General features: G+C 45.7%; 1 protein-coding gene across 1 annotated transcript in view; it reads left to right on the top strand.

Annotated features, from left to right (window-relative positions):
- LOC118357596 (calpain-15-like) overlaps positions 1-11,767 on the top strand; it is a 93,600-nt gene extending 81,833 nt beyond the window's left edge. Inside the window, 5 exon segments of the mRNA XM_035734870.2 lie at positions 2,072-2,233; positions 2,353-2,585; positions 2,940-3,103; positions 3,435-3,613; positions 5,862-11,767. Of these exon segments, the coding sequence (XP_035590763.2) occupies positions 2,072-2,233; positions 2,353-2,585; positions 2,940-3,103; positions 3,435-3,613; positions 5,862-6,039 (916 nt within the window). The 3' untranslated portion in view covers positions 6,040-11,767.
- The last annotated feature ends 906 nt before the right edge of the window (positions 11,768-12,673 follow it).

Genomic DNA, 12,673 nt, shown 5'->3' with positions numbered 1-12,673 from the left:
GGCGCCGTTAACAACAGCGCAATTGGTTAGGAGTCAGCAAAACGTCAGCCATCCCCTCTGGCGCCGTTAACAACATCGCAATTGGTTAGGAGCCAGCAAAACGTCAGCCATCCCCTCTGGCGCCGTTAACAACAGCACAATTGGTTAGGAGCCAGCAAAACGTCAGCCATCCCCTCTGGCGCCGTTAACAACAGCACAATTGGTTAGGAGCCAGCAAAACGTCAGCCATCCCCTCTGGCGCCGTTAACAACAGCACAATTGGTTAGGAGCCAACAAAACGTCAGCCATCCCCTCTGGCAGCCATCCCCTCTGGCGCCGTTAACAACAGCACAATTGGTTAGGAGCCAGCAAAACGTCAGCCATCCCCTCTGGCGCCGTTAACAACAGCACAATTGGTTAGGAGCCAGCAAAACGTCAGCCATCCCCTCTGGCGCCGTTAACAACAGCACAATTGGTTAGGAGCCAACAAAACGTCAGCCATCCCCTCTGGCGCCGTTAACAACAGCACAATTGGTTAGGAGTCAGCAAAACGTCAGCCATCTCCTCTGGTGCCGTTAACAACAGCGCAATTGGTTAGGAGCCAGCAAAACGTCAGCCATGTCCTCTGGTGCCGTTAACAACAGCGCAATTGGTTAGGAGCCAACTAAACGTCAGCCATCTCCTCTGGTGCCGTTAACAACAGCGCAATTGGTTAGGAGCCAGCAAAACGTCAGCCATCTCCTCTGGTGCCGATAACAACAGCGCAATTGGTTAGGAGCCAGCAAAACGTCAGCCATCCCCTCTGGCGCCGTTAACAACAGCGCAATTAGTTAGGAGTCAGCAAAACGTCAGCCATCCCCTCTGGTGCCGTTAACAACATCACAATTGGTTAGGAGCCAGCAAAACGTCAGCCATCCCCTCTGGCGCCGTTAACAACAGCACAATTGGTTAGGAGTCAGCAAAACGTCAGCCATCCCCTCTGGCGCCGTTAACAACAGCGCAATTGGTTAGGAGCCAGCAAAACGTCAGCCATCCCCTCTGGCGCCGTTAACAACAGCGCAATTGTTTAGGAGCCAGCAAAACGTCAGCCATCCCCTCTGGCGACGTTAACAACAGCGCAATTGGTTAGCAGCCAGCAAAACGTCAGCCATCTCCTCTGGCGCCGTTATCAACAGCGCAATTTGTTAAGAGCCAGCAAAACGTTAGCCATTCCCTCTGGCGCCGTTAACAACAGCACAATTGGTTAGGAGCCAGCAAAATGTCAGCCATCCCCTCTGGCGCCGTTAACAACAGCACAATTGGTTAGGAGCCAGCAAAACGTCAGCCATCCCCTCTGGCTCCGTTAACAACAGCACAATTGGTTAGGAGCCAGCAAAACGTCAGCCATCCCCTCTGGCGCCGTTAACAACAGCGCAATTGGTTAGGAGCCAGCAAAACGTCAGCCATCTCCTCTGGCGCCGTTAACAACAGCACAATTGGTTAGGAGCCAGCAAAACGTCAGCCATCCCCTCTGGCGCCAATTGGTTAGGAGCCAGCAAAAACAGCCAGCACAATTGGTTAGGAGCCAGCAAAACGGCAGCCATCCCCTCTGGCGCCGTTAACAACAGCACAATTGGTTAGGAGCCAGCAAAACGGCAGCCATCCCCTCTGGCGCCGTTAACAACAGCGCAATTGGTTAGGAGCCAGCAAAACGGCAGCCATCCCCTCTGGCGCCGTTAACAACAGCGCAATTGGTTAGGAACCAGCAAAACGGCAGCCATCCCCTCTGGCGCCGTTAACAACAGCACAATTGGTTAGGAGCCAGCTAAACGGCAGCCATCCCCTCTGGCGCCGTTAACAACAGCTCAATTGGTTAGGAGCCAACAAAACGTCAGCCATCCCCTCTGGCGCCGTTAACAACAGCACAATTGGTTAGGAGCCAACAAAACGTCAGCCATCCCCTCTGGCGCCGTTAACAACAATACAATTGGCTTTGAGCGACGAGTGTGTGCATAAGGTCGTAAGATCACGTCCTTTTCAGGATTGAACTGACTCTGTTACACAGTTAGAGATTCTAATCCTGTCTAACAGTGTATTTTCTTGTTTCCCATAGGTACTTTGACTCAGTTGACATCTGTAAGATCCATTCGGATTGGCAGGAGGTGCGGTTGCAGGGCTGTTTCCCCAGCAGAGCCTTTGGTCCTGTTACGGTCACTGCCCTGACCGTGCTGGAGAGGACCGCGCTGGAGTTCGCCCTCTTCCAGGAGGGCAGCAGGTACTCTCGCTCTCTCTTTCTCTACTCTCTCTCTCTCTTTCTCTTTCTCAACAGGCACCTGTTGGAATGAAAAATACATATTTTAAACTTCTGAATTTCTACTTCCCTCCATCCTCTAGGCGGTCGGACACAGCAGACAGCCACCTGTTGGACCTGTGTATCATGGTGTTCAGAGCATCGTTTGGCAGTGGCAACAAGTTGACCCTTGGCCGGCTGCTGGCCCACAGCAAGCGGGCCGTTAAGAAGTTTGTGGGCTGTGAAGTGATGCTGGAGCCGGGCGAGTACGCCATGGTGTGCTGCGCCTTTAACCACTGGCAGATGCATATCAGCGGAGTGGGGCTGCCCACACCAGGTACACACACACAAACACACATACATACAGTATAGCCCTCTACAGATTAGCATGAATGGATGGTGGAGGAGTACTGCCCACACAAGCTAACGCACACGCAAGTTTGTGTTCTCGTATACATTTCCATTTTCACATACACAAACATTGACACACACATATTCAAAAACAACATAGACGTTCCGAACCGGTAAAGATGAATCTATCATAGACTCCCAAGGACCATGTCATAAACTAACTATATTGTCCATTCCATAAGTACTAATGCTTACACCTGTAGTTAACCTGCTAGCTTGTGGATTGAACCTAGCCAATCACAATGGAAACAAAATGGAATCTTCTCTTGTCTTCTTTTAGTGTCGAGCCCCACGAGTGCACGGCGTCCCACCCAAGACTTCCCAGGGTACATTCTGGCCATCTACAGCTCCCGTCAGGTGATGGTGGAGCAGGTGGAGGCTACCGCTACCACGCTGGCCGACGCCATCATCCTACTGACCGAGAACAAGGGAGAGAGACACGAGGTGAGGAGGGAGTAGCATACACCACGTACACTTACTCTGTAACAGACACACACTCTCACTCGCACAGCGACGGCAAAGAGCATTTCACTACTGGAGACGGAACACATCCAGTTATAGAAAACTGGCATTACCTAAACATAATAGGAGGATTGAATAGAGAGAGACTGTGTCACAGGCATATGTGTAACTCCAATGGAATCGTATGCATGTACTATTTACAATGTATTTGTGTCCGTCTGTTTGTTACTGTCTGTATCTTTGTTTCTGTCTGTGTGTTTTTTTTGTGTGTGTCTGCCTCTGTGTTCCTGTGTCTGTCTCTCTGTCTCTGCAGGGTCGCGAGGGCATGACATGCTACTACCTGACCCACGGCTGGGCGGGGCTGATCGTGGTGGTGGAGAACCGCCACCCCAAGTACTACCTCCACGTGTCATGTGACTGTACAGACAGCTTCAATGTAGTGTCCACCCGCGGCAGCCTCAAGACCATCGACAGTGTACCGCCTCTACACAGGTACAACTGTACACCAAACAGTACATTGTTTATATAGGCATTTTTAGAATGTAAGCTTACACAGGTCCTAATAGGCAGAGGTGGGACCAAGTCACAAGGTCCAAGTCTCAAGTCACAAGGTCCAAGTCTCAAGTCACACGGTCCAAGTCTCAAGTCACAAGTCTCAAGTCACAAGGTCCAAGTCTCAAGTCACACGGTCCAAGTTTCAAGTCACAAGTCTCAAGTCGAGTCCCAAGCACAACCGGTCGAGTCTCAAGTCAAGTCCAAGTCGTGCATTCTAAGGTCGAGTCACAAGTTTTTTCAAGTCAAGTTAAAAACCTATAGGCTAGAGGAAATTACCTATTCAACTACAACTCTTTGTCTATGTATTGAGGCTACCAGACAGCCCTTTTCATTATTTTGTCTACAACACATTTTGATTATATAATAATACATTTTAACAACAAATCCAAAATGCAAGCATCATAAGTAAATGATCGTTTTCAAGCAATTTTGACCTACCAAAAGATCAGTAGGCCTGGGTTAGGGTTAGGGTTTTGCCCCATTGCTGGTGAACCAGCAAAGTAAACGGTTCATATAGTTGACCACCAAACAGTTTTTGGAGCAGCATATTCACATGTACACAGGGTGAGCACGCGCATGCAATCGCTGCCCAAATGTAACAGCCATAAACGGTAAAGCATTTTCAAAACGCAAGATACAGAAAAAATAAACAGCGTTTTAGACCAGGATTTTGAGCTGAAAGTCATTCATGTTAGCAGTCAATATCAACTAGGGATATTATGTCACATTGTCACTTTGGAGTTCAGAGCTAGCAGGATCATATGGCCTACCTTTGGGCCTATGCAGCGTAGGTAGCAGGATCATATGGCCTACCTGTGGGCCGATGCAGCGGAGGTAGCAGGATCATATGGCCTACCTGTGGGCCGATGCAGCGGAGGTAGCAGGATCATATGGCCTACCTTTGGGCTGATGCAGCGGAGCTAACAGGATCATATGGCCTACCTGTGGGCCTATGCAGCGGAGGTAGCAGGATCATATGGCCTACCTGTGGGCCGATGCAGCGGAGGTAGCAGGATCATATGGCCTCCCTGTGGGCCTATGCAGCGGAGCTAACAGGATCATATGGCCTACCTGTGGGCCGATGCAGCGGAGGTAGCAGGATCATATGGCCTACCTGTGGGCCTATGCAGCGGAGGTTGCAGGATCGGATGGAAAGCATGATCTGTAGCCTTTTTCCTCCTCACAAATATAATGTATTAGCCAGATTGTTACATGTTCATCCCATAAGTATTGAAGGTTGTTACAGCCATCTTTAGACATATAGCCAGTACCACCACTGAAGTATATCATTTTAACTCACCTAAACTAGGCCTATCTGAAATATGAAAAGGATCAATGAAATCGGAAGCGGCCCCTGAACATGCGTACACCAGTTTTCGTACAAAAGTTGGCATTTATAAAAAACGAACTTGACGTGAGAATGTGCTTATCCTCCCGCAAATTTTAGACCATGTGTACACACAGTTTCTAGTGGTTGAAGTATTGCATTGCAAGAAGGCAACAAAAGTGTAATTGTGTAAATGGGGAATATATGATGACACTCTTATTCATAAAAAAAAAGAACAGGTAGGCCAAGCTGAATTACAAGATTCAATCACTTGTCATTATTGAGAAAAGCAAATCAATTTATCTTTGCATTCTAAAATAATTTGAAATATCCATATATTTCCTACTATTTATTTCATTTTCATAATCATTGCAGGTTAACATCCTCACCTTTTCGGACTGTGATGGTTTTATACGCTACTCGCAAAATAGCCTATAGGCCTACAACAAGTTAGGATAGGTTACCATTCGTCCCATCTCCCATTCATCCCACTTCCCAGTAGTAAATAGATAGCCTATAGGCCTACAACAAGTTAGGATAGGTTACCATTCGTCCCATCTCCCATTCATCCCACTACACAGTAGTAAATAGATAGCCTATAGGCCTACTAGTAAACAGGTTAGGCCTACAACAAAGAACTGGACCTCCTAAATATGAGTAGGCTATAGTTTTCTACATTGCCTAGAAATACATAGGTAGAATCCATACTAATATACCAGCTCACTGTTCACGGAATGATTACAGTTTTCTGGCAATGTTCTCTCCCGGTCATATTCTCCACTATTCATATACCTTGTCTTTCTGTTGAAGACGGTCATGTTTCCTGACAGTGTTTCCTGACTGTGTCTCCCCCTGCAGGCAGGTGCTGGTAGTGCTATCCCAGTTGGAGGGCAACGCAGGCTTCTCCATCACCCACCGGCTGGCCCACCGCAAGGCCGCTCAGGCCTCCCTAGGGGACTGGACCCCCACCAAGGCCACGCACAGCCCCCAGCTCACCCCCGACATTGACGGGCTGCACCGGCCACGGCCCCTATGACCACGGCCCCCCCCCCTCTCACACACACATACACAAGCTAATGACACACGCGTACGTGAACACACATGTGCGGAAAGAGGGGGCTGTATCAAGCTGGAATACACACAAAACATTTGGAGAGAGGGGGTAATTGTGGAGGCATGCGTGGGGAGGATGGCTGGACAGAGTACATGTGGTTTTCCTCCTCCACCTTTTCCTCTAATTCCTCGATCCCTGAAGGATGAGGACTCAACCCTGCCAAACACACCTGGATCCAGTTGGGAATTAGGAGAAGAGGGTGGATTGATGTGCCTTTTTGGATGTGGTGGGGGATGAGGGACACCTCCCAGGTTAAATCAGCATTTCTGGGTGACTAGAGTTGTCCTGAGCCTGAGATCCTCCAACCAACAATGAAGAATTATATATCTAGCCTTGTCAACTACAACTCTGTACTGTATGTCTGACTATGGACCAGTTACAACTGAAGTCGGAAGTTTACATACACCTTAGCCAAATACATTTCAACTCAGTTTTTCACAATTCCTGACATTTAATCCAAGTAAGAATTTCCTGTCTTAGGTCAGTTAGGATCACCACTTTATTTTAAGAATGTGAAATGTCAGAATGATAGTAGAGAGAATGATTTATTTCAGCTTTTATTTCAAATTCCCAGTGGGTCAGAAGTTTAAAAACATTCAATTAGTATTTGGTAGCATTGCCTTTAAATTGTTTAACTTGGGTCAAATGTTTTGTGTAGCATTCCACAAGCTTCCCATAATAAGTTATGAAATGGACAGAAATAGTGTAACTGAGTCAGGTTTGTAGGCCTCCTCGCTCGCACACGCTTTTTCAGTTCTGCCCTTAAATTTTCTATAGGATTGAGGTCAGGGCTTTGTGATGGCCACTCCAATAGCTTGACTTTGTCGTCCTTAAGCCATTTTGCCACAACTTTGGAAATATGCTTGGGGTCATTGTCCATTTGGAAGACCCATTTGCAACCAAGCTTTAACTTCCTGACTGATGTCTTGAGATGTTGCTTCAATATATCCACATAATTTCCCCTCCTCATGATGCCATCTATTTTGTGAAGTGCACCACTCCCTCCTGCAGCAAAGCACCCCCACAACATGATGCTGCAACCCCCTTGCTTCACACATTTGGGATGTTGTTCTTCGGCTTGCAAGACTCCCCCTTTTTCCTCCAAACATAACGATGGTCATTATGGCCAAACAGTTCTATTTTTTTTCATCAGACCAGAAGACATTTTTCCTAAAAGTTGCAAACCGTAGTGTGGCTTTTTTATGGCGGTTTTGGAGCAGTGGCTTCTTCCTTGCTGAGCGGCCTTCCAGGTTATGGCGATATAGGACTCATTTTACTGTGGATATAGATACTTTTATACCTGTTTCCTCCAGCATCTTCACAAGGTCCTTTGCTGTTGTTCAGGGATTGATTTGCCCTTTTCGCACCAAAGTACGTTCATCTCTAGGAGACAGAACGCGTCTCCTTCCTGAGCGGTATGACGGCTGCGTGGTCCCATAGTGTTTATACTTGCATACTATAGTTTGTACAGATGAATATGGTACATTCAAGCATTTGGAAATTGCTCGCAAGGATGAACCAGACTTGTGGAGGTCTACAAAACATTTTTGGAGGTCTTGGCTGATTTCTTTTGATTTTCCCATGATGTCAAGCAAAGAGGCACTGAGTTTGAAGGTAGGCCTTGAAATACATCCACAGGTACACTTCCAATTGACTCAAATTATATCAATTAGCCTATCAGAAGCTTCTAAAGCCATGACAATTTTCTGGAATTTTCTAAGCTGTTTAAAGGCACAGTCAACTTAGTGTATGTAAACGTCTGACCCACTGGAATTGTGATACAGTGAATTATAAGTTAAATAATCTGTCAACAATTGATGGAAAAATTGCTTGTGTCATGCACAAAGTAGATGTCCTAACCGACTTGCCAAAACTATAGTTTGTTAACAAGAGTGTTTGTGGAGTGGTTGAAAAACAAGTTTTAATGACCCCAACCTAAGTGTATCTATACTTCTGACTTCAACTGTATATTACACAGACAGATGCCAGAACTGCGCCTGTTCCTTCCCTAACCCCCCAACAGATGTCAATGAATGCCCAGGAACCCCACATCTCAAGGGTTAAAGGTCATTCAGAGGTCAGGGTGGAGTGCTGTAACTACTGAGCCACCTTGGGGCTGTTCCCCCACTGAGCCAATCCACTACGTGACCTGACCACCTGAAACCCACTGTTCTTGGTCTATGGACCCAACTCACCTTACTCAAGGTAGAAGTTGCCTTGAGCTGTTCTAGGATCAGCTTCCCCTCCTTATAGCCTAACCTTTGCCATTGGCGGAAGAACTGCAAAAATGTACCTTAGATCAACGTCTCGGCCTAGTGGAAACTTTGTCCTACATCCAATAGGCTCTGCTGTGTGAGGTTTGGTTTGGGATGGATGGAGGGAAGGAGGGAGGGAGGGAGGGAGAGGGTTAGGTGCTCTCTCCCCCAGGCTCCTGTCCTGCCTCCTTCACCCTGCACCTGTGGAGCTGACAACTATCAACAGGATGGGGAGAGGGGTACAATTATGATCCTCTATTCTACACTCTGGAACTACGTGAGCCAAACCCGACTACCAATTTTACCACAATCATTTACTATTTTTAGAAGCCATGTTGTCGTTGCCAGTCTAATTTTTATTTTTGCCAGCATTCTTTGGTCTGTATTTTGTATGTGTGCTTGAATCGTTTAACAAGCCATCCTAGTGTCCCATCTCTCTGTTTCCTGTCTGTCTGACGGTCATCTGTCCAAGCCCTCCCCAGTTTCTCTGCTGTTGAAATGCTGTGTTATTATTTCTCAAACGCAAGGCAACTCCTATCCACTTCATATGAACGCTGGACTTTGATTTGACATGTTACAGAATCATTGGGTTTCATATACAGTTTTCCACATACACTTAATTGTACAGTACATATAGCATAGCTGGAATCTTCAAGTTGTTGGACCTCCCTATTTTAACTCGACATTCTGTCGTTCGTTATCCATGCTATCCGTCGCTCCGGATGAGGCGACAGGTTTGGGACGGTAGCTGCTTTTCATCCATAGCTGTTAGTTTTGGGTACGGGGGAAGAGAGGTAGAGAAAGAGCGTATGGTACAGATCAGCAAATTGAGTCTATCTGGGTGTCGTGAAAAATAGGAAATGTAACCTCTTAGCCTCTATTTTCTCTCTTTCTTCCTTGTCTTACTTTCTCCCTCAGTCAAGCAGTCAATGTCGAAGGAGGCAAGATCATTTTTCCAATCTCCTGCTCTGTCTCCCTGAGGTTGATTGACTTTGCACATTCAGTCAGCCTGCTCACTATTTGGTACATGTATATCAAGGCTTGCTCCAGCATTAACATCAACTCTTCAGATACACAAAGTTAAAGTCCTGTTGGGAAAATACTGTGGAGGTCAATGGATCATTGTCATATTAAAGTCTCCATTGTAGGTCTTCCTGAATTGTTAGTAGTCTCCAGTTTAAGGAGAATACATACTAACATACATACATAATTATTAGGCATCAGATGGAAGAAAATGTGACGGAGGGACTACCTGGACTTGTCCAATAAGGAATGATAATTTCCGTTTTTCATTGCCCGTTCTAATGAACCGGATCTTGAAGAGGAAGTGAGTTTGTTTTAGCGTTGGAGGAGTTGTTTGAGCATTCAGTTAGGTTGGTGCGTCAACCTCCGAAAACAGAGCATCTGCACTGCTGTCCCTAAGGGACGCCCCAACACATTAGAGAACAAATGTAGCTTTTTAATAAGAAATTAGATGTTTTATTGGACATGCACACACACACACAAGCACAGAGACACAAGCACAGATGCACACACTCTCTCTCTCTCTCTCTCTCTCTCTCTCTCTCTCTCTCTCTCTCTCTCACACACACATACACTGAAGAGGCCCCTGCAATATGGTGATGCAATGGCGGAATGTAGTGTTTTCTTCCCTCTCTGGCAATCTTGGTGCGCTGTGTGCCATAATGCACAGGGAGCCATGAGACTATGTGAAGTCACAACTATTATTCATGTTTTACGCCGTAGTCGTCAGACTTCTAGCCTGTTTGACACTGTACAGTCTTCAGTCTGGTTTAACCAGGCTATCAGACGTCTAGCCTGTTTGACACTGTACAGTGTTCAGTCTGGTTTAACCAGGCTATCGGACTTCTAGCCTGTTTGACACTGTACAGTCTTCAGTCTGGTTTAACCAGGCTATCGGACTTCTAGCCTGTTTGACACTGTACAGTGTTCAGTCTGGTTTAACCAGGCTATCGGACTTCTAGCCTGTTTGACACTGTACAGTGTTCAGTCTGGTTTAACCAGGCTATTGGACTTCTAGCCTGTTTGACACTGTACAGTGTTCAGTCTGGTTTAACCAGGCTATCGGACTTCTAGCCTGTTTGACACTGTACAGTGTTCAGTCTGGTTTAACCAGGCTATCGGACTTCTAGCCTGTTTGACACTGTACAGTGTTCAGTCTGGTTTAACCAGGCTATCAGACTTCACAACACAAATCCCAATTTTGAAGCTGAAACAATGTTGCATGTGTTCTAATGTAGTGTCCCAGGAAATAATAGAATTATGGAATAAGATCTTGAGCTGACCAAGTCTGCACGAAGACTTAATAATATGGCTTTTTGACACCAGTCATGGCAAGTAAATAGCCTGACAATGTCATCATGATACATGCTGTCTCGTGCAAACTACTTCTAACTTGTTGCATAGCCAACTAGTTGCCTGAATAGCATACCCATGACAGTGTCAGTACTTTAGGCATTATGACCATAATATAGTTCAAGTAGTCCACTGTTTTAGTCCAATTCTAACATGTACCAGAACACTTTCAGGATAATGTTGGTTCGCTCTCTGTGATTTCAGCCGTGTCGATTTCCATTCTCTGTGTTAATTCATTATAGTAAAAAAGATTTGATCAAAGCACAAGAGAACCTGCTGTATCGCAAGTGTAAAACGTGTCCAAGTAAGATGGGATACATACTGGACATGTATGAGTGTGTACTCTGTGGATATGATGAGTACAGCGATTGTGAACATCCATTGATTGATAGGTGACAGAAAAATGAATGTTTTTATATATTTTAGCCGAGCGGGACTGGCTTTTGTCAGACACTGAAACCTGCACTGAAATATACCTGATATCAAAGGCACCTCAAATGTCCGTGTCATGAGGCTCTGTGGCTTCACTTTGCATGTTGTGTGTGTGCTTACATGTTTTTGTTGTCGATAAATGTCTTTCTTGTTCATGTTCTCTCGCTGTCTCTGTGTTGTTCCATTGGATCATTCACCTCGTGTTGAGTTGTGGTGGTTAGTGACTCTTCCTTGCAGAAGGGGCCCTGGTGTTTTCTATAGACTATGGCCAGTGGTGTGGACTGTGTGGAAATCTCGACCCTTTGACTATTCACAGTCTCTGTCTATCTATCTGGTTCTTTCTTTGTAAACTGTACAGACTCCAACGCTGTAATCCACACCAACTGATACAGTGAACCAACCGTTTTAATCCAACATATTGCTGTAACAAAAATGGAACTCTTCTTATTTGGGCAGGAATGTTATATACTGTATAGAGTATTTTATTGATTTTGAGGAGAAAATCTATATCTTAAAAAAAAAAAAACGATGTATGTTTTTCATCTCAGGTTCCGATGGGCCAAATAAATAAAAACTATTTTAAAAAATACAGCTGTTAGTTTCTTAATATGTCCTCTACTTGTGTATCAGCTTTCTCTTCTTCCTACTCTACTGTTCAGTCAGAGAGTACAGGTAGTCAAAATGTCTGCATGCATTGTAAATGTGGCTGCAGTATGTTTATAGCATACAACCACATGTCAATATTATTCTCTGTTTTCACTGGCCACAGTTCGAAGATATGTGCACTTTGCTCTTCAGAATCGGTTACTCTTCTTCCTTTGTCCACCAGAAAGCCCCTCAGCATGTGAGGCTGGGGCAGAGGAATGTGTCTTGATAACCATGAACATGAGGTCATATGTCACCCAGAACCCCTTCCCAAACCACTTAACCCCCTAACAACCCTCTTACTGTCTACACCCTCCCAACCTCTGCCCCTGTTTATCACTGAACCTCAAAGCTCAGGCTTCAGCGCTTCGCCTTGCCCCCCAGCCCAGCTCGGAGGGGAAAGGTTTTCGCGACCGGCCCCACTGTTTGGTGGTAGCGTTGCACAACCACCACCTAACCCGAGGTGCTGCCATTCACACTCACCATCCCTCACTGGGGAGTCTCGAGTGAGGAAGAGACTAGAACGAGACCAAGTGAAGAATAAAAGTCTAGACCACATTCCTCTCAAACAGACCTGACAAGGTATTGTACATTTTGGTTGGTTTACAAGCATTGTTATAATTTGTCTGCATAGTGGTTCAGTACAGTAATGCGTTTAGTTATTTAGAATGGACAGCCTGTCTGTCGTGATTTTCGACTATGGTATCAACTTCGTGGTAAGAAACTCTTTGAGTTTGCTTTGCTCTCCTTGTGCCCTGTAGATATGAAAAATACTAATATACTGTAGTTATTTCAATTTGGCTCAATTCAAGATAGGACCAGGTTTTTTTCAGGGTGGGAAAAATCCA

The sequence above is a fragment of the Oncorhynchus keta genome, chromosome 24, assembly GCF_023373465.1.
Source record: "Oncorhynchus keta strain PuntledgeMale-10-30-2019 chromosome 24, Oket_V2, whole genome shotgun sequence".
Classification (NCBI taxonomy): Eukaryota; Metazoa; Chordata; class Actinopteri; order Salmoniformes; family Salmonidae; genus Oncorhynchus; species Oncorhynchus keta.
The sequence above is the reverse complement of the archived record's forward strand: the minus strand, read 5'-3'. Positions and strand labels throughout refer to the sequence as shown.